This window comes from Metarhizium robertsii (genome assembly GCF_000187425.2).
Source record: "Metarhizium robertsii ARSEF 23 chromosome Unknown MAA_Scf_1, whole genome shotgun sequence".
Classification (NCBI taxonomy): domain Eukaryota; kingdom Fungi; phylum Ascomycota; class Sordariomycetes; order Hypocreales; family Clavicipitaceae; genus Metarhizium; species Metarhizium robertsii.
Window position 1 is genome coordinate 1164427 of NW_011942149.1, and position 19304 is coordinate 1183730.

The following is a 19304-nucleotide window of genomic DNA, read 5'->3' on the forward strand; positions in this document are numbered from 1 at the left end:
GCCGCCTAACAGTTGCAAACTTGCCCCCATCAAGAGGTCTGGTTGGACGAGGCCACAAAATCATGGACGTCATATCGGCAATCTCCTCTGCCACCCGCATGCAACCGCACCGCCTTTCGACCTTGTCTCACGGGGGCCCCGGCACGGATCCATGTCGGACATGTCCTGTTTGTTTGTTGCCGGGTGACGTAAAGCCCCTTCCCTCGACTTTTGCTTTCAATCGCACTCAATCGAAATCGCGACACCCGAACAGCCACGCCTTTCGTACCCACCAGGTGCGTAATATCTCCGTCAGCGATTTCTCTCACCGTACTTCCAGCCTTGCATGTACATACAGTACTGTACATAGCTTTTCGATAATGCCTCGGCACGCGCCGCGGCAACCCGCTCGATGGAGCAATGTCGTCAATTGGGCATGCATGGCCTACGGCCCCAAATCATGCAACAAGAGACGGCTCCCGACTACAGAGTACGCATCATCCCGTCGAGACGGCGAACACGACTGTGCCAAGTGCAACCTAGCAAGCGAGGGGCTCATCTTAATCAACCCGATCACCGATTCACCTTGTACGAAAGAGTTATACAGTTCCCGTCTTCATGAGCCGGTATCTTATTTGTTGTTACTCCGCTTCTCCATGTCTCATCTTGTCGTTCATCTACGCATGCACGACATCCAGTCTGGTCCTGCGACTTTGTTTCTTATTTGTCTTGGTGCAATGCAATACCCTGCCAGCAACACGGGCCGTGCAAAGCGATCGGCTTCCTACATGCCTTGCTTGTACCCGGGAAACAGGGCTCCTCTTACAACTCATGCTCGTACTTGGCAAACAAAACATGTGGTGCTTGCATGATACCTTTCGTGAAATTAATCCTTGCTACGCGTATGCAACACTGCGATAACTCAAGACACCCATTAGGCCGTCTCTCTATAAAACAAAAATGCCAAGAATAGGACAAAGTAAGGAAATGCAGGCCTTGACAATAAACCCCAGGTTTCGTTTATACGCGAAACTTTCCACAGAAACTGTAAAGAGCCACGCCTGCGCTCGATATACTGATTCGCTGAATGCCCTTTTTAAAAAAGAGAAAAAAATAACCAAATCGAAACATTACCCCATATCAACTTATCCGTGCCGTCGTACCCAACTCGTCAGCAAATCGTTACACTTATCCCCTGAGGGATTCCATGTCTCCTTTTATTACAGGTTAACCACTGCACATGACGCAGGCTTCGGGGTTCTCAATGCTGCCTATGTCACATCAGTTAGTAAATAGGTTTGTGCCTAGACTGCGCAAGGCGAGTAGATACTTACAGGCAAGGACGGCCTCCGAGTAGATATCCCGCTCACGCTCCCCGCTATCGTCGCCATCTTCAGACTGGCCAGAACGCTTGGTCCCGGGCTCGGCAAGCTCCTCATCCTTGATAGCTTCTGAGGGCTCAGTGGGCAGGACCTTGGGGCTGTCGCCCTCATCAACGTCAGCCTTGATGGCAGCTGGCTTGCTCGGAGAAGCAATGGGGCGGGAAGCACCAGCAGGTGGTGGAGTGTTGCTAGGAGTAGGAATGCCGTTAGCATTGACAGCATTGATGCCGTCTTCCTTTCTGAGGTGAGCGGCTCGGGGCACAGCAGATACAGAGGTCATGTAGCTGGTGCCAGCAGGTGCGGTTCGCTTCTTGGGAAGTCTGTCCTTGCCAACATTGGCATCAGCAACCTTCAGAGCCTCCTGGTCAACAGTGAACTGGATAGGAGCGGCAGCAGCCTGCGTGCGCAGGTAGTACATGCCAGTCTTGAGACCCAGTTTCCACCCGGCAAAGTGCATGCTGGTGATCTTGCCCATTGAAGGGTCCTTCATGTGGATATTGAGAGACTGGGACTGGTCAATGAAGGCACCACGGTCGGCGGCCATCTGGACAACCTGTCGCTGAGAAATCTCCCAGACAGTCTTGTAGAGAGCCTTGATATCGGCGGGGATGTTAGGGATGTTCTGAATGGAACCGTTCTCAGCAATAATGCGGTTCTTCATAGCATCAGACCAAAGACCCATATCGACGAGATCCTTCAACAGCCAAGGGTTGACAACCTGGAACTCGCCAGCCAGGACACGTCGCTGGTAAATGTTGGAGGTGTAGGGCTCGAAGCACTCATTGTTGCCGAGGATCTGCGATGTGCTAGCAGTGGGCATGGGAGCAAGGAGCAAGGAGTTGCGGATACCGTGCTCTTTAATCTGCTGCTTGAGAGTGTCCCATTCCCACAGGTCAGAAGGCGTGACATTCCACATGTCGAACTGAAGGATACCCTCTGAGGCGGGAGATCCCTTGAAGGTAGAGTAAGGGCCCTGCTCCTTGGCCAGCTCCATGGAGGCGGTCAAGGCAGCGTGGTAGATGGTCTCGAAGATTTGCTTGTTCAGCTCGCGAGCCTCGGGAGACTCAAAAGGCATTCGCAAAGCAAGGAAAGCATCGGCAAGACCCTGAACACCAACACCGATAGGTCGGTGTCGCATGTTGCTGTTGCGGGCCTCCTGGACCGGATAGTGGTTGACATCAATGATCTTGTTGAGGTTACGAACGACAACCTGAGTGACTTCGTGGAGCTTCTTGAAGTCGTAGCGGCCCTCGTCGTAGTCGACAAAAGCAGGCAGAGCTAGAGAGGCAAGGTTGCAGACAGCCACCTCGTCAGGGGCAGAGTATTCAACAATCTCAGTGCAAAGGTTAGAGCTGCGGATGGTACCGAGGTTCTTCTGGTTGCTCTTCTTGTTGCAGGCATCCTTGTAGAGCATGAAGGGATTACCAGTCTCGGTCTGAGCCTCAAGGATGGAGTACCAGAGCTTCTGAGCCCGAATGGTCCTACGGCCCTTGCCCTCTCGCTCGTACTTTTCGTACAGAGCCTCGAACTCCTCACCATAGCAGTCGGCAAGGCCAGGGCATTCGTTGGGACACATCAGAGTCCAGTCGCCGTTCTTCTCGACACGCTTCATGAAGAGGTCGGGAATCCAGAGGGCAAGGAAAAGATCACGAGCACGGACTTCCTCCTTGCCGTGGTTTTTTCTGAGATCGAGGAACTCGAAAACATCAGCGTGCCAAGGCTCCAGGTAGATTGCAAAGGCACCGGGACGCTTGTTGCCACCCTGGTCAACATATCTGGCAGTGTTGTTGAACACACGGAGCATGGGAATGATGCCGTTGGAGGTGCCGTTGGTACCAGCAATGTAAGAGCCAGTGGCACGAATGCGGTGGACATTGAGACCGATGCCACCGGCCATCTTGGAAATCATGGCACAAGTCTTGAGAGTGTCGTAGATGCCGTCGATACTGTCATCCTTCATGTCCACAAGGAAGCACGAAGAAAGCTGGGCTTGAGGAGTACCAGCATTGAAGAGTGTAGGTGAGGCATGGGTGAAGAATTTGCTTGACATGAGGTTGTAGGTTTCAATGACGCGCTCAATGTTGTCTCCCCAGATACCGACAGCAACACGCATAATCATATGTTGAGGTCGTTCAACGATCTTACCGTTGAGCTTCAGAAGATATGATCGCTCCAGGGTCTTGAAGCCAAAATACTGGTAGTTGAAGTCCCTGTCGTAGACAATGGCCGAGTCGAGCTCGTCCTTGTGTCTCATGACGCACTCGTACGTGTCCTTGGAAATCATGGGCGAGGCACGCTCATTCTTGGGATTGACGTAGTGGTACAGATCGCTGACAACAGAAGACCATTGCTTCTTGGTCTGCTTGTGCAAATTGGAGACGGCGATACGGGCGGCGAGGATGGCGTAGTCGGGGTGGGTGACGGTCATGTAAGCCGCGGTCTCAGCAGCCTGGTAATAAGCGTTAGAATTTTTGACGTGTACCGCGATGGTAAATTGACGGGAAGTGGTCTTACAAGATCATCAAGCTGAACTGTGGTTACACCGCCGTAGACACCAGAGATGACCTTCTGGGTGATGGCAACAGGATCAACGTGTTCCGTGTCCAGGCCGTAACACAGCCTTGAGACGCGGGCAGTAATCTTGTCGAATTGGACGCGCTCTTGGCGACCATCTGCAGGGACGTTAGCAAAAGAGGCTCGCTGCGAAGTCGTGGAATTGGGAACATGATATACGTACCGCGCTTTCTGACGAACATGGTGACGACGTGGCCTCGTGAGGGTTGAGCGGCAATGAGGATCCAAGGGGTATAATAAATTCAAATTCGAGGCGAACGTCTCCTCGATTATTGCAAGCGTCTACCAGGGCACCAGCAGCTGCCACCGTCCACAGGAGCAGAGAAGATGGAGTTAAAACGGGCAAATGATGCCGTCGACTGTCCAAGAGTGGTTTGTGTAGAGGCGAGAAAAGAAAAATGCTCGTACAGGTGGACGTTGAAAGCCTTCTTAAGTGCGGCGCGTGTTTTGCACAGCACGCGTTACGCACCTGCTAGCGCGACAACAAGAAACGGCACTGGTCAACTGTGCTAGGTTAAAGTGGCCAGTGGCCAGTGCATCCGTGGAATCCATTAAACACGGGCCCCACGCACCGTCGTCAGCTCCAGCGTGAGTGATCAGGGCTTCGGTGGCGGTGACAAAGCACCGTCACAATATTGCCAAGTTAAAGGGCGGATTGTTGTGCCTGGTTTGCCTGGATATGTCCCTGGCGGACCCAAGAGTCAATGGACGATTTAATTTCGGCGCATTTCTCGAATTCCACTTGCAGTTTCGGACCTGCGGCTCTTCGGCTCGGAGGTTGAAATCATGTACTGTCTTACGTCTGGCCCTCATCCACTTTCGCGGGGCATCGTGCAGGAGCGCGCACCCCTGTCACCCGTCATACGTCCAACATCTGGCGCGGAATCACGTGAGACGCACCTCATTATTAATGAATTTTTAAGCCGTTTCTCAGCCCAGCTCAACTGAGATCACCTGACAAAGCACATGTTGACGACGATGGTCAAAATGGGATTAGCTGCCAGGCACGAATTGGGTGGTTCCAGTGAGAAGTGGCAGATTGTGCGCCTGCAGGCCGTCCTGAAGCTCCAATAAGAGTTGCACGTGTTCATAAGAAAATTGCCTGTGACTCCTTGTGTGACTCAATCAATGAACCAAGGAAAGAAACAAGGGGCGTAAACACCCTTCTCAATGATTTTGAGACGACTTCGAAATAACACTTCCCTTCCAAAAAGCATATTACGCCGTGCAACAATGGCTTCTCAGGCGGGGGAGACGCCGAACGGCACCTACAAGCCCAGATATGTTGATGTAGGTCACCACAACGCCATATCGAAGCTGCCAGCCCGTGGCTCTAGATGTATCATATCCTGACCGCCTCTCACCAAGTAGATTGGAATCAACTTGTCCGACCCCATCTTCAGAGGCAGACATCATGGCCACCAAAAACACCCCGATGACCTCACAGGAGTCATCGACCGAGCTCGACAAGTAGGATGTACCAAGCTCATAGTTACGGGATCGGACATCAAGAGTTCCCAAGACGCATTAAACCTGGCAGAAGAATACCGTACGTATTCTTCAGTCCGCGCCCTCCCATAGACATATCATGCTAACGGCGAGCAACCAGCCGGGACCTGCTACGCAACAGTGGGCATCCACCCATGCAGCAGTGCCATCTTTGGCGCGGCAGACCTCAAAAAGAAGCAGAGCGAGCACACGACTCCGTGTGAAGGCGACCCCTACGCTCCCATGTCAGAAGAGCACCATCCTGACGCCGCAAGATCCGCCCATGCCATCTCACTACTCACCACGGTCGTGGCCCAAGCAAGGTCATCCGGCCAACCGCACATCGTGGCCATGGGCGAATTCGGCCTCGACTATGACCGACTAAACTACTGCAATAGAGTAATCCAGAAGCACTCGTTTGAAGCGCAGCTCCGCGTCGCGGCCTCGCTGCAGCCGCAACTACCCCTGTTCCTACATTCGAGAGCTGCCCACGGTGACTTTGTCGCCATTTTGAAAGGCGTATTTGGCGAGAGGTTAGAAAGCCTAGACAAGGGTGGCGTCGTGCACAGCTTTACGGGCACCATGGAGGAGATGGAAGAGTTGATGGACCTGGGACTATACATTGGCATCAACGGGTGCAGTTTCAAGACGGAGGAGAACTGCCGCGTCGTCAAGGCTGTCCGCCTCGACAGGCTCATGATGGAGACGGACGGGCCGTGGTGCGAAGTCCGCCCCAGCCACGAAGGATACAAGTACCTCATAGAGAGGAAGGCCGCCCAGGCACCCGTGGAGAACGGAACGGCGGCGCCCCAGGCTGCCGCTCCCGAGCCGCAGGCAAAACAGCCCAAGAAACAAAAGAATCAGAAGAAGCAGCCCGAGGTACCGGACCGGTTCAAGATTGTGAAGAAGGAGAAGTGGGAAGAAGGCGCCATGGTCAAGGGCAGAAACGAACCGTGCACCATTGAGCGCATTGCCCAGATTATTGCCGCCATCAAGGACGTGAGCGTTGAAGAGGTCTGCGAAGCTGCCTGGAAGAACACCATCCACGTATTCGGACTCGAGGAAACGACATAGACAAGTGAGGCACACACACACATATATATATACATATATATGCATTGGCCATAGTCGCATTCACATAGAGGGGGTATCAACGATAGAAATATAAAATACACCATATACCCAAGAAAGCAATTCAAACTCCGACCTTGCATCATAATCCTGAACCTTTGTGGCCCCGTATCAAACCATTCTTCACAACGCCTGTAGTCACGCCATCCTCACCCGTCATCCATCCTGGCATTCGCTCGCCGTCCACGATCCCAGCTTCAACTAATTGCCGTATCCCTGCAAAGACATGCGGGCCCTGAAAGTTGATGCGCACAATCGGTGTCCACCGCGTCGGATCGATTTCATCCTCCTCCTCTTCACCATCACCCAAGGCCTGCCGTAGCGCGGCATCAATCTTGCTCCTCCGTCTATCCGTTTGCCGATTCCGCCTGTCATCCTCGTCCTCAGAGTCCTGTACAAACAGACCGTCTATCGCGGGATACGGATCCTGCATAATAATTTCAAACCGCTCAATGCCCTTGCCGTCAGACACGATGCCAGAGTTGCCGAAGCGCGCCTCGGCCACCGTTTTGGCTCTCTTCGCCGCGCGCTCATGCTGTGACAGCGGCCTTGAGCGCTTTTGAGCCGTCTCCGCGTTCGACGACGACTCTCTCGATAGTGGCGGTGTGGGGAGGAGCGTGTCCAGCGGCGATTTCTTGTCCTTTTCGTTTGCGTAGATGCTCCATCCGCCTCCTGCTGCATTGCTCCGCCCCGGGCCCCTCTTGTCCAGGAGCGCCTCCAGATTTCTGCTCACGAGACTCGTGGGCTTGAGAGTGTATCGCTCCCGAGGACGTGAAAGCGCCTGCGGAACACCGTTCGCAATGAGGCTGGGTAGGCTTTTTGATTCTCCGTGGCTAATTGGCCCGGTGGCTTGTGCTCTGGTTATGTACAATGCTGGCGAGCCGTCCGGGAAAGCTAGGTATATGGTACGGGAAGAATGAAAGCTGGTAGAATTGCCGCTGCCGTTGAGGCCTGAAAGAGCCAAATCTGTATTATACGGCGATTCAATGGCAAATATGCGCAGCAGCAGTAGAGGAAACTTTTTCGGTCGTGAGAAGTGATAGTGAGCCTTGATGTCAGGCAGGACCTGCTCCTGCAGGCTCTGTAGGAACGTCGACGGATGGAATCTCGGCAGGTTGAGACTCTTCTCGTCTGCCTTGAGAATCTCATCATCAGCGTCTTTGGTTGGTAGATTCAAAGGCTGGATCTTGTATGCCGTCCATTTCTGAGACGTAGGGTGCTCGTCGAGGTAGGCAAAGTCGATCATGGCAAGTTGGTAGAGCGTCAGCCCATGGCGCCAGTCCCCTTCCAATATGCGACTGACAACATCGCGCCTGGAGCCCCTCTGCTGCTGCAGATCTGTGTAGAGGTCGTGCAGCTCCTCGATGGACTTGCACGGCGGGTAGAGGTCCGCCGAGTCCTCTGGCGTCTCGTCATCGTCGGCTCTGGGGGGCGATAGATACGGCGCAGTGTACGCTAGGGATGGGCCGTCGAGCCAATCGAGGGCGAGGAGGATGAGGGCCTCGCGAGACAGTCGACTGATGGCCTTGATGACGGCCGTGTTGGTGGATTCGACGCGCAGAGACGATGGGAGGCGGGATTTGGTTGCTATGGAGAGACGGGACATGGCGGCATTGGGGGCTTGGGGGCTCGGGGGCTAGCATGAGCGGGCAACGCGCCGAGTTGGAGAGGGCTATCGATGGCCAAGTCATGAAAGAGGCATTGCACTGTTATATAGTCGGGAATTGTACCGCCGGGAGAGTTGGCGCAAAGTATTGAAGAGGTCGAGGTGCAGCGGTGGCCCCACCAAACAAAGCGGCACGCGATGTCGTTGCAGCGAAACGAACGGCCCGCGGCAGACGACGGGCTTGATTGACCTGGACGCGTCTTTCAATGTTAGCTTTTTTATGCGTCAACCCCGTGGGCCCACGCACACGCGCAGCCACGGCCACATCTTCCACTCGTCAAACTCATCAACTCATGTGCACCAAAATGGGTCACCTTGTGTAGGGATGGGCTTGAAGGTGCATTCTGATTTTAGTATTTCCGCATGGTTGCTATAAATTTCTCACCACGGCTCAAGGCGACACTTCTGACGCCTTCACAAGTTTGCGTGGCGTACTCAAGGAAGAAGTCCCTTCCTAGGTAAGTAGTTCTCGCTACAGGTCAAGTATACGTACACGAGCATATTGCAGATAATATTGGTTTTTTTTTGTCTGGAACCCCAAGACTCACTGGCTCTGATCTTATATCCGGAGCACCGCAGTGAATGCAAAACCTCACAGCTGTCAAGGAATGCAGGCAATTCTCTCGAGCCTCTGTGTGGGTGGGCCACTGTCCGGCGACTTGCATCTCGCAACAGGCCAGCTCACTCTTTCGTCACCAGATAGAATGAGCACCAGCTCTTACACATTGCCAGCCTCCTCTGGAATTATGCAATACTCTCATTTGTGACTTCTTTTCTCCAACGTCTGCTCCACGCACTGTTTGTGGATGTGTGATTCCATCTTGCAACGCCGCCATTACAGCAGATGACAGCTCTTCAAGCATCACACGTTGCTTGAACTTTTTGTTCCTCAGCCAAGAAGCGCCATGGCTCGCAATCGCTACGCAGTTAGACGCCCAAAGAGCACCCGAAAGAGCACTGGTAGCATTTCCTCTGGCATCAAAAAATGCAACGTAGACGGCCCCGAGATCGAAGGCTCTGGTCGAAGCACGCCTGTAATTACAGGACCCGGATGCGAGACTACAACGGATTCGGGCAAAAGTCATTCCAAGATCAACGCCGTCGGGTCGCACGCTCGCAGGGCTACTCACACACGAGCCGCTCAATTCCGAGGCTCAAGAAGTATCCACGAAATCCTTGCCTTGGGCCTACAACACGTGTTCACGAAAGAACGGCAATATCTTGACTATATCAAGAGAGCGGCCAATGTATCTTGCCAACCAAATCAAGGTGAAAGCCTGACTCACGTAGCTGGTTTACAACGGCTTTGTGGCAGAGTGTTTGGTACTGGCGGCGACACTGAGGACTGTGAGCGAACCAACGGCGAGGAGATGGACAACGGCCCCTTGTCAACAGATGAAGCAGAGCAGTCGTTAGGGTGGCTAGATGATGTTGTCGATGCGCGTCTTGCTATGCGGATACCTCATGTGTACGATTTCAAGAGTTGAGCACAGAGACAGCCAAGCAGCTAACTGGCAACGATAGGCAATCATCTTCAAATCGACTGCAAGCTGCACTGCAGCTGAAGAACCCCTTTTGGCGAAGCGGCTCTACGAAAGTTGCGCTGGAGTCCGTCAGAGCACCGAAAAAACTATGGCATCCAACCTCCCACGTCAGTTATCGACAGTGGCTGCAAAATTCGTCGTCAAAATACGGGTGCAGGCGCCTAAGCGCCCGGGTCATCAGCTTCAAGACAAGCAAGTCTCCCTTGCCCGTTGATAATCTGGCTTGTCTGGGGAATGAGCTGGATACCATCATGACAATTGACGATGATTGGGGTTCAATTGGAATCTTTGAAACTGACATGTACGTCAAAATCTCCGTGGAGCTTGCCACCAAGAACGATGATTGACTTATCCTTTAGCCCGCACATATCAGGTGTCATCCAATCCTGGACCTGGATCAAAATCACGAAGCCAGTCTTCGTGGTCGATGACCCCGACAACCCACATGTCGGAGCGCAATCATGGGTAGTATTCGCCATACCTAGTCGACAGGTCGAGAAGCTGGGGGAAGTCTAGGTGACTTCACGCCCAGAGCTGACCGATTCGTCTGGCGAGCTGTCCGACTCGGAGCTACTGAGCTTGCGTCTGGTGCTACGATATAGCAAAGGTGGTATCCCCAGCTTTGAGTGCTCGAAAAAGAATGCAGACGTAGTTTACCCCAACTCCGGGCATGAATTTCTTACAATGGGAACGCTCCCACCGTATGATTTTTATGATGACGAAGGAACTGGCTGTTTCATCACACCTGAATTCGAAAAGCAGTGCCTACGAGATAACTTGATGTGGAAGGAGGTGCAAGCCGCCATGGCCAGATCGGCTTGTATTGTGGAAATCAAATCTCAGCCCGGGGAGGGATGGAATAATATTGCGCCATCGGCCACAACGTCTTTGAATTGAGGGAATGGTAACTACCGCTCCGAATCTTGGGGCTCAAGAAAGGTGCAGCTGAGCAGGGGGGATTCTAACAGATGCACCACTCGTTCCGGCGTTGGGAATCTGACGACCAAGCTTCGACGACGAGGAGTAACCAAAAGATGAACTACACATGGGGCTACAACTTCCGAAAATCACTCATTTTGTGTACCGCTGGAGGATTTGATTACGGCGATGCCTAAGGCGGAGCCGTGTATAATCTATTTGCGTCTCGGTGAGGACTCATTAACTCCGGTTGAGTCGGATCTATTCATTGCTTGGCTTATTGGGAACTAAAGGCTTGTTGTTCTACTGTTCCGTTGACGGGGCAAGGGAAATTTACGACAGCTTTGAAGGTACAGGTTTTTGGGTGGAGGATTTCGACTCTTTATGGATAAGGCAGAGGTGCGGGTATGCGCACGATGACGGCAATGTCGAGAATGGGCTGCTACTGAGATCAATCAATGGTCCAGCAATGGAGTAGGGGAGAGTATTTTGAGACACAGGAATCTCGTATGGGTTACCAACAGGCTGAGAAGGTCCTGCGGTAGCTATCAGGATCTCCGATGAGAGCAGGAGAAATCAGGGAACGGATTTGGCTAGTGCATAGTGGTGCAGTAAGCTCGAGGCTTACGTCGAGCAAAACACCGCAGACAACATATGCATGACAAAACCTGGTGCGCATGGTAAGCTGAGCAGGCAACCGGTGCGAGATGGTGACTTTGAAGGCTGCGGATGCTCGGGTTCCGATGTCCGAACACCGGTTGGCCGCAGTACTAAGCAAGTTTACACGGCGTGATTGTGCACCCCAGATATTACGGAGTAACTACGAGAGTGAAGTTCCAGGTTGTTCATCCAAATCAGCAGACATGCCATCATAGCCAAGGCGAATAAGCCCAGGGTCCAAGGCTGCTGGTGTCAAAGGATATCGGTGTTCCGCCAATCTCGGGAAACGTACGGAGTAGTGAAGGGTGTGGAACAGTCGCGGCGTCTCAAACTCCGGAAGGAACACGCTAGAACCGTAAGAAAGAAATCGCTGTTGGGTTGGGGTAAAACATGGGGGGCCGAATAGTCAAGCTGATCACGCGGACATTGATATTAGTAGTGCTTGAAGTGCTCATCCACTTAGTCGCTGACGGGCATGACAATTCGCGTCTCCATTTGCATCCATCCGTGCCCATAATGCGGATTCAAACTGGTGACCTAGTCCATGGCCTTTTCTCGGAAGAACAGTCTGAAGGTTTGTTGAGCTCTGCTTGGCTGTGATTGCCTCGAGATGGGAGCGTCCCAGCGGAGAAGTGGCCGCCGGGGCGTCTGCAGGGGCCGAGAATGTTGACATGTCTGGTCGACTGGTCTGGTACATTGACACTCTCTCTAGTGCGGTCTGGTTGCCACTGTAGCTTCCGCTGGCTCGAGGAGCGCTGAGCCGGTGCTGTGCGGTACTCCGTACGCGGTCTGGGAACGAACCTGCACAGAGGCCGGGTCAGCAAGGTGACTAGCCAATCAGCAACGGCCATTGGTCGCGCCCAGTGGCTTGTCCACCACCACCTTCCTTCCAAAGGCTGCTTCCCGCTCTAGGACGTGCTCCCCGCCAAGTATATCCCTGCCTGGTTGGTGCACAACTAGTATCGTGGGAACATTTTCTGTCTGCGGCGCTTGGCCCCTCCTCATCCGCCATTTGCTTCTGCCTTTTACTTCCATCCACACCCAGGCTCCTCTCCGGCAACTCTCTGCTTTCTCCTTGAGCTGCTCGGTCGTGGTGTAGCTCTCGACTTTTCATCTTCATCCCATCGCTCGAGTGCGAACGTTGCCCATCATGCAAGCTCCAGTGTTGGTTATGAGTGAGTTGGCTGTCCTATTTTTTTCTTGGCAAACCTTCCCCCCTGGTGCCTCGTGATGCGCCGGCTTTTCGAGTCCCCAAAGCTGCATCATCTCGACATTGCCATGCTGACTTTTGATATCTGCAGACACCAACAGCGGTGAGAGACAAACGGGAAGAAAAGCTCAACTGTCCAACATTGCCGCTGCGAAGACGTATGTTGCCTAGCCACCCTGCCATCACCCTGCCTCGACATCCAAGCACCGGCCGCTAAACAATTTTGTGCGTCTTTTCATAGTGTTGCCGATATCATTCGATCATGTCTCGGCCCCAAGGCCATGCTCAAGATGCTCCTCGACCCTATGGGCGGCATAGTCTTGACCAATGACGGACATGCTATCCTGCGGGAGATCGAGGTGTCGCACCCTGCGGCTAAGAGCATGATTGAGCTCAGCCGAACGCAAGACGAGGAAGTTGGCGATGGGACCACGACCGTCATCATTCTAGGTAAGTAGTGGAATCAGCATCATCACCGTCGCAGCCCATGCTTCCACGCCCAACCCACACTAACGCTGCTGCAGCCGGTGAAATCTTGGCCCAAGCTCTCCCTCAACTCGAACGCAACATCCATCCCGTCGTCATCATTTCCGCCTTCAAACGCGCCCTCGAGGATGCAATCAAGATCATTGACGAAATCTCACTACCGATCGATATTGATGACGACAAGGCCATGAACCAGCTCATCTCGTCTTCTATTGGTACAAAATTCGTCTCTCGATGGATGGACCAGATGTGCGAACTTGCCCTCAAAGCTGTGCGAACCGTTACTTGGGAGACTGGCAATGGAAAGACTGAAGTTGACATCAAGCGCTATGCTCGTGTCGAAAAGGTCCCCGGCGGCGAGATTGAGGACAGCAGAGTCCTGGACGGCCTGATGCTGAACAAGGACATCACACACCCCAAGATGCGCCGACGCATTGAGAACCCCCGTATCGTCCTGCTCGACTGTCCTCTGGAGTACAAGAAGGGAGAGTCTCAGACCAACATTGAAATTACCAAGGAGGAGGACTGGAACCGAATCCTGCAGATTGAGGAGGAGCAGGTCAAGGCCATGTGCGAAGCCATCATTGCCGTCAAGCCCGACCTTGTCATTACCGAGAAGGGCGTATCAGGTGTGTTTTTTTTTTTCGTTCAATGACTTGTCTATCAAGATGTGTTGTTGTATTGCTAACATGACGCACCGTAGACCTCGCCCAGCATTACTTCATGAAGGCCAACATCACCGCCCTTCGACGAGTTCGCAAGACCGACAACAACAGAATAGCCCGAGCCACCGGCGCCACCATTGTGAACAGAGTGGACGACCTCCAGGACTCCGACGTCGGTACGCGATGCGGCCTGTTCGAGATTGAGAAGATTGGCGACGAGTACTTCACTTTCCTTACCAAGTGCCAGGACCCCAAGGCCTGCACCATCCTCCTACGCGGTCCGTCAAAGGACGTCCTCAACGAGATTGAGCGCAATCTGCAGGATGCCATGGGCGTTGCCCGCAACGTCATGTTCCACCCTCGCCTGTCCCCTGGCGGCGGTGCCACCGAAATGGCTGTCTCAGTTAGACTGGCACAGCTCGCCAAGGGCATCGAGGGTGTCCAGCAGTGGCCATACAAGGCTGTTGCGGATGCTCTCGAGGTGATTCCCCGCACTCTGGTCCAGAATGCCGGTAAAAGCCCAGTGCGTGTCTTGACCGACCTACGTGCCAAGCAGGCCGAGGGAAAGAGCTCGTGGGGTGTCAACGGCGACACGGGTACCATTGTGGACATGAAAGAGTACGGCGTATGGGAGCCCGAGGCTATTAAGTTGCAGAGTCTGAAGACGGCTATTGAGGTAAGCCGCCTATAAATTGGAAGCCGAGAGAGGATTCATCACAGCTAACTGTTGGCAGGCCGCATGCTTGTTGCTCAGAGTAGACGATATTTGCAGCGCCAAGAAGGCACAAATGGGCGGCGCTCCTGGTGTTGGTGGAGGTGACGACTAAGCCAGACGTTAGAGAGTGAGCGATGAGACAAGGGGATGGACGATTTTATCACCAAACGGAATGGATACAACGGTAGGGAAAGAAAGGGAGTAAAGCATGTATGGTTTGCAACAAGAATACCCCTATACTCTCGCCGCCAGAGGAGCAAGTGTGGGTTTTGGAGGGTTAATTCGCCATAGACTACTACAAAAATTCAAGGTGCACGGGTAGCTCGAGAGGAGACAACTCCCTCAGCTGGGTAGACGGTTTTCTTTTTGTTACAAACAAACAAAAAAGATTACGAGCAAGATGAGTGCAACATGTGATGCAGTATCATACTGCAAGTAAACTGCTTCATACTCTTCATCAATGAATTGATATGGTTTGCTATGCATTGCGTATATATACAAGGGTATCAAAATCAATGCCATGCCATATGTACTGTGAACTATCAAATGCAGTCAGTCATCATCATGGATGACAAGACCAACAGGCGCTGAAGACGCCGTCCCCCCGGCCGTTTTATCTTGTTCACCCTTGTCCTCCTGCACGCCTGGATCCCCTCCGTGCCTACTCGGGCCCTGTGCAGCGTCTTCGGCTCCCTCACCACCGCCAACGCTGGTGCCTCCCGTCTTCTTTCCCTTGTTCGCCTTCCGCGCCTTCATCTTCTCCCTCCGCTCCCTGTTCTTCCTGGTTTTCTCTTCATCTCGTTGGAGTCTCTCGGCGCGGCTCTTTTCAAAGTCGTCCTGGTCCTTCTCCCGCTTCAGGGTCTCGTCCATCTCCCTCAGACGCTGGTATTCGCGGCGCCTCGAGGCCTTGTACACGTGGAACTCGCCGGATCCAGCGCCCGCCGAGGACCCCTGGACGTTGGTGTAAATCTCGGGGATGTGCGGGGCCCTCTTGACCGCGGCGGACGACGGGAGGGGAATGTTTTGGTCGGGCTTGGCGAAGAGGGCTGTTAGCGAGGCGGCCTGGGAGGACGTGGGCGACAGGACGCGCTTCTTGGTGGCCCGGCGGGAGCGCGGGTCTGCCGATGTTGGGATTGACTCGGGGCCTGGGGCGGACATTTTGGGACGCGTCCGGGGTTGTGAGGGTGTTTGGCGGAGATTATTTGTTTGCGTCGACTTGATTGAGGGGGGGAGGGCTTGACTCGGCTCCCCGAGAGGGTGGTGGTTTTCCCGGAGTTGTGGTTTTTGTTGGTGATGGGCGGGACGGGGAGTAGGAAGGCCCCGAGCGGGGTCAGGCGATGCGAGCGCGGGCTCGTATGTCCTTGTTTGAGGCGATGCGGCGCGATGCAGTACGATGTGACGCGATGGCAGACGGCTGTGGTGATGGCTGGTGAGAAGCAGGAGTGTTGAAAACGAGAGTGTCAAAGACGGGAGATGCCCCAGCGCTCGGGGGGGCCGAACAACGGAGTGAAACACGGAGGAACACAAATAAATGAAAGATAGGGGAAGCGAGCTGTGCGAAAGGGGCCCGAGTCTATAGGCGGCTCTTGGCAACAGCAAAGTTTAAAGTTGCGGACTGATGATTTCTGACAAGGCTGAGAAAAGGATTGCGAAAAGGTTTACTCGGGTGGTGTGTGGATGTTTGAGGTTGACCGGACGTCAAGAAGACGGAGCCCCACATGCTTTTCCCCGAGACGGTGCGCGCAACCACTTTAATACGTTAAGTAGTCGAGGTACAGTCCTGTGGCCCCCAAATCCAGGCCGATATCGAATCATCTTATGCATGAGCGGGACGGGAAGAAGTAAAATAATCTGGCCGCGGCGGCTGCACCACCAACGACAGACAAGACAACGCACAAGTCACGCGAGAAGGATTTATTAGGCAGCGGTTGCAAATGGTTTCATACTTACTCGCGCCAGCATGTTGGGGTCCCGGGATGCCCCACGTGCGACAGGCCCTTGGGTTTAAGGTAAACAAGTATGTAGTCAGTACATGTCAGGCGCCTGTTGCCGTCGCTGAGGAGAGGTATCGGGGTACTTGAGTAGGTACGTCAACTCCAGTCTGGAGTCACCATTTATAATCCACATGCTCCAACATACGATCACCATCATACACATACCTCTTTGCTTTTCGACAACCTCTACCGAGAGCTTCGAATGGCCTGCTTGTCCAAGAGTGCCCTCATTCATTACATCTAATATACCCGCACCTCGTTATTTGCGACTCGACTTCCTGCAGCCTGTTCCAAACCGTCCCGCCGGCAATTCCAACACCTCAACGTCGTGAAAGATTGTATCCCGGACGTCAACGGCCCAACCCAACCTTGTCCTCTGCAAACTACACATACCCCCTACCTGCAAAACCATGGCAAAGCCGAGATTAATTATACTCATTCGACATGGCCAGTCGGAAGGAAACAGTACGTCTCTTTGCCAACCGCATCCAGCCTCTTCTAACCGTCTTGACTTGCAAAATTGCTAAATGCTCTCTCTCCTCTTCCTCAGAAAACCGCGAGATCCACCAAACCGTCCCAGACCACCGGGTAAAGCTCACGCCCGAAGGCTGGTCCCAAGCCCACGAGGCCGGCCGCCGCTTGCGCAACCTCCTCCGCCCAGACGACACCCTCCAGGTATTCACATCGCCTTACCGACGCACGCGCGAAACCACAGAGGGCCTCCTCGCCACCTTGACGTCTGACGACCCGGAGCCCTCGCCGTTCCGCCTGTCTAACATCAAGGTCTACGAGGAGCCTAGGCTGCGCGAGCAAGACTTTGGCAACTTCCAGCCATGCAGCGCCGAGATGGAGCGCATGTGGCAGGAGCGCGCAGACTACGGACACTTCTTCTACCGCATCCCCAACGGCGAGAGCGCCGCCGACGCCTACGACCGCGTGAGCGGCTTCAACGAGAGTCTATGGCGCCAATTCGGCGACGACGACTTTGCTAGCGTCTGTATCTTAGGTGATTACCACTCTCACCTTCTTTTCTGCCTCATCATGAACCAAGTCTAACCTCCTCCGTCTTTGTTTTCTCCGCATCTAGTCACTCACGGCCTCATGTCGCGCGTCTTTCTCATGAAATGGTACCACTTCACAGTCGAATACTTTGAAGACCTCCGCAACGTTGACCATTGCGAGTTCCTCATCATGCGCAAGCAAGAAAACGGCAAATTCCTCCTCGAAACCAAGCTCCGCACGTGGTCTGAACTCCGCCGAGAACGAGCCCTCGCCAACAGCAGCAGCAGCAGCAGTATCAAGGAAAAGGAAAAGGACGACACCTCCAAGCTCGACCGCACACGCACCTTTGTTGTGACCCGGAAATGGGGCGGCTGTCCCAATGGTTGCAACCACACTGACCACTATAAGAGGCGTCACGACCTCGAGGCCCTGCGCCAGAAGGACAACGAGCTCAGCGGTCACGCCTCCGCCGCCTCCGCCGCCGCCAACGGAGGTATGATATCCGCCCGTCGCCACCGGCACAAATCCACCGTGAGCATGGGCGACGGCGACGACGAGTACAGCGACCAGCACGTCCTGGGCGACGCGCCGCTCGAGAAGACACGCAGCCTGGACGAAATCATGTCTTCGCCAGACGGCACGCCGTCCTACATCACGGCCGAGGACCGTCTGCGCAGCCTCAAGTCCCCCCCTTTACACCTCGGCCGCGACTTTGGCGGCACCTACTCGGGCCACGCATCCCTCGCCGGCTCCGACTCAGACGTGTCGTCCGACCTGGGTCGCCGCTGCCGTCGCCGAAAGACGAGCCACAATGGCGAGGAACAAGCTCCAAGGAGCAACGGCGATACCTCTCATTGCATGGGCGCGCATGCCAATCGGCTGGGAGACGCACCGCCCGCGGCGGGCTCCGACATGGAGGACCTGGATGCCGCTGAGAAGGAGGACAGGAGCATTCGTGGGAGCGTGTACTAGATTTCGCTGTACATTTTTCTTTTCTCTTCTTTTTCATTCGCTTTTCTGGGCATAGCATTGCTGGCGTTGGGCGGGAAAACGGAGCGTATACACATTGGGCTTCATAGATTGAATACATGGCGTGACCGACTGATTGCTGAGTAGGATGGAACTAGTTCTCAAGACAGACTCCCCAAGTGAGAAATGATTAGAAAAAGTTGACCCCAGATACGATCGAGTGCCACAACTCCAACAGAACACCGCCTCTGAGACCCGAGTGAACCATCCAAAGCCTATCTATGTACGGGGTATGTGCCCGGCAAACCAAGGCTCCATGTGTCCAGACAAACTTTTAGCTTGGCACATCGACCATGTTCACCTCGACACCAACAATCTAATCCCACAAGAAATCAATTCTTTCTGCGCCGTCTACCCGACGACGTCTTTCTACACAATTCCAATACATGACAAGAATTTACCTTGCGCCTTCCATACCCTTTTGCAGAGGCCATGCGCACGTTGTAATAACACATGGAATGAAAAAGAACCCGAATCAACCCAGACCCAGTAAACACAAATATCCGTCAACAAGCAAGTCCACCAAACACTTGCATCCTTCATTAACAGGTACGCACGTCTTTTTCCTCTCAACAAACACCCACGTGGGGGGGATATTAAACACTCCCCCTTGTATAAGCCAGACCGATCCCATACAGTGATGCGTCATGCTAGAAAATGGACAAAACATCGTAAAGTGTGCTTTTGCACCACGTGAAACCAGACTTTCGTGTATCAGCAGGTGATCGCGGCCGCTATCGCTCGCTTCGCATTGTCTCCTAATAGAAGGCATAGAAAAAAAAGAAAAAAAAGAGAAAAAAAGAAAAAAAAAGGCCACGGCGCGTTTCATGCTGTCTTATATACCAGCGGCACCGGGAAGAT

The 19304-nt window shown here is 53.7% G+C and overlaps 7 protein-coding genes across 7 annotated transcripts; 4 read left to right on the forward strand and 3 right to left on the reverse strand.

The window, feature by feature from the left end:
- Positions 1 to 1206: 1206 nt before the first annotated feature.
- On the reverse strand, positions 1207 to 4117 carry MAA_08816 (large subunit of ribonucleoside-diphosphate reductase; the record flags this gene model as incomplete). The annotated part of the gene is made up of 4 exons (XM_007826814.1): positions 1207 to 1250; positions 1314 to 3810; positions 3876 to 4033; positions 4099 to 4117. 4 exons carry the CDS (start codon positions 4115 to 4117, stop codon positions 1207 to 1209), a joined length of 2718 nt encoding a protein of 905 aa, XP_007825005.1.
- A 1051-nt stretch (positions 4118 to 5168) lies between these two features.
- On the forward strand, positions 5169 to 6497 carry MAA_08815 (endodeoxyribonuclease-like protein; the record flags this gene model as incomplete). The annotated part of the gene is made up of 3 exons (XM_007826813.2): positions 5169 to 5225; positions 5307 to 5484; positions 5545 to 6497. 3 exons carry the CDS (start codon positions 5169 to 5171, stop codon positions 6495 to 6497), a joined length of 1188 nt encoding a protein of 395 aa, XP_007825004.2.
- Positions 6498 to 6636: 139 nt separating this feature from the next.
- On the reverse strand, positions 6637 to 8160 carry MAA_08814 (CHL4-like protein; the record flags this gene model as incomplete). Its single annotated transcript, XM_007826812.1, has 1 exon — positions 6637 to 8160. One exon carries the CDS (start codon positions 8158 to 8160, stop codon positions 6637 to 6639), a length of 1524 nt encoding a protein of 507 aa, XP_007825003.1.
- Positions 8161 to 9125: 965 nt separating this feature from the next.
- Positions 9126 to 10280, forward strand: MAA_10634 (uncharacterized protein; the record flags this gene model as incomplete). Its single annotated transcript, XM_011412352.1, has 3 exons — positions 9126 to 9688; positions 9745 to 10065; positions 10124 to 10280. The coding sequence occupies 3 exons, from the start codon at positions 9126 to 9128 to the stop codon at positions 10278 to 10280; spliced, it is 1041 nt and encodes a 346-aa protein (XP_011410654.1).
- Positions 10281 to 12492: 2212 nt separating this feature from the next.
- On the forward strand, positions 12493 to 14530 carry MAA_08813 (T-complex protein 1; the record flags this gene model as incomplete). Its single annotated transcript, XM_007826811.1, has 6 exons — positions 12493 to 12517; positions 12644 to 12710; positions 12794 to 13002; positions 13077 to 13667; positions 13742 to 14379; positions 14438 to 14530. The coding sequence occupies 6 exons, from the start codon at positions 12493 to 12495 to the stop codon at positions 14528 to 14530; spliced, it is 1623 nt and encodes a 540-aa protein (XP_007825002.1).
- Positions 14531 to 14970: 440 nt separating this feature from the next.
- On the reverse strand, positions 14971 to 15576 carry MAA_08812 (uncharacterized protein; the record flags this gene model as incomplete). Its single annotated transcript, XM_007826810.1, has 1 exon — positions 14971 to 15576. One exon carries the CDS (start codon positions 15574 to 15576, stop codon positions 14971 to 14973), a length of 606 nt encoding a protein of 201 aa, XP_007825001.1.
- A 1246-nt stretch (positions 15577 to 16822) lies between these two features.
- On the forward strand, positions 16823 to 18386 carry MAA_08811 (Phosphoglycerate/bisphosphoglycerate mutase, active site protein; the record flags this gene model as incomplete). The annotated part of the gene is made up of 3 exons (XM_007826809.1): positions 16823 to 16877; positions 16963 to 17418; positions 17500 to 18386. The coding sequence occupies 3 exons, from the start codon at positions 16823 to 16825 to the stop codon at positions 18384 to 18386; spliced, it is 1398 nt and encodes a 465-aa protein (XP_007825000.1).
- Positions 18387 to 19304: the final 918 nt, after the last annotated feature.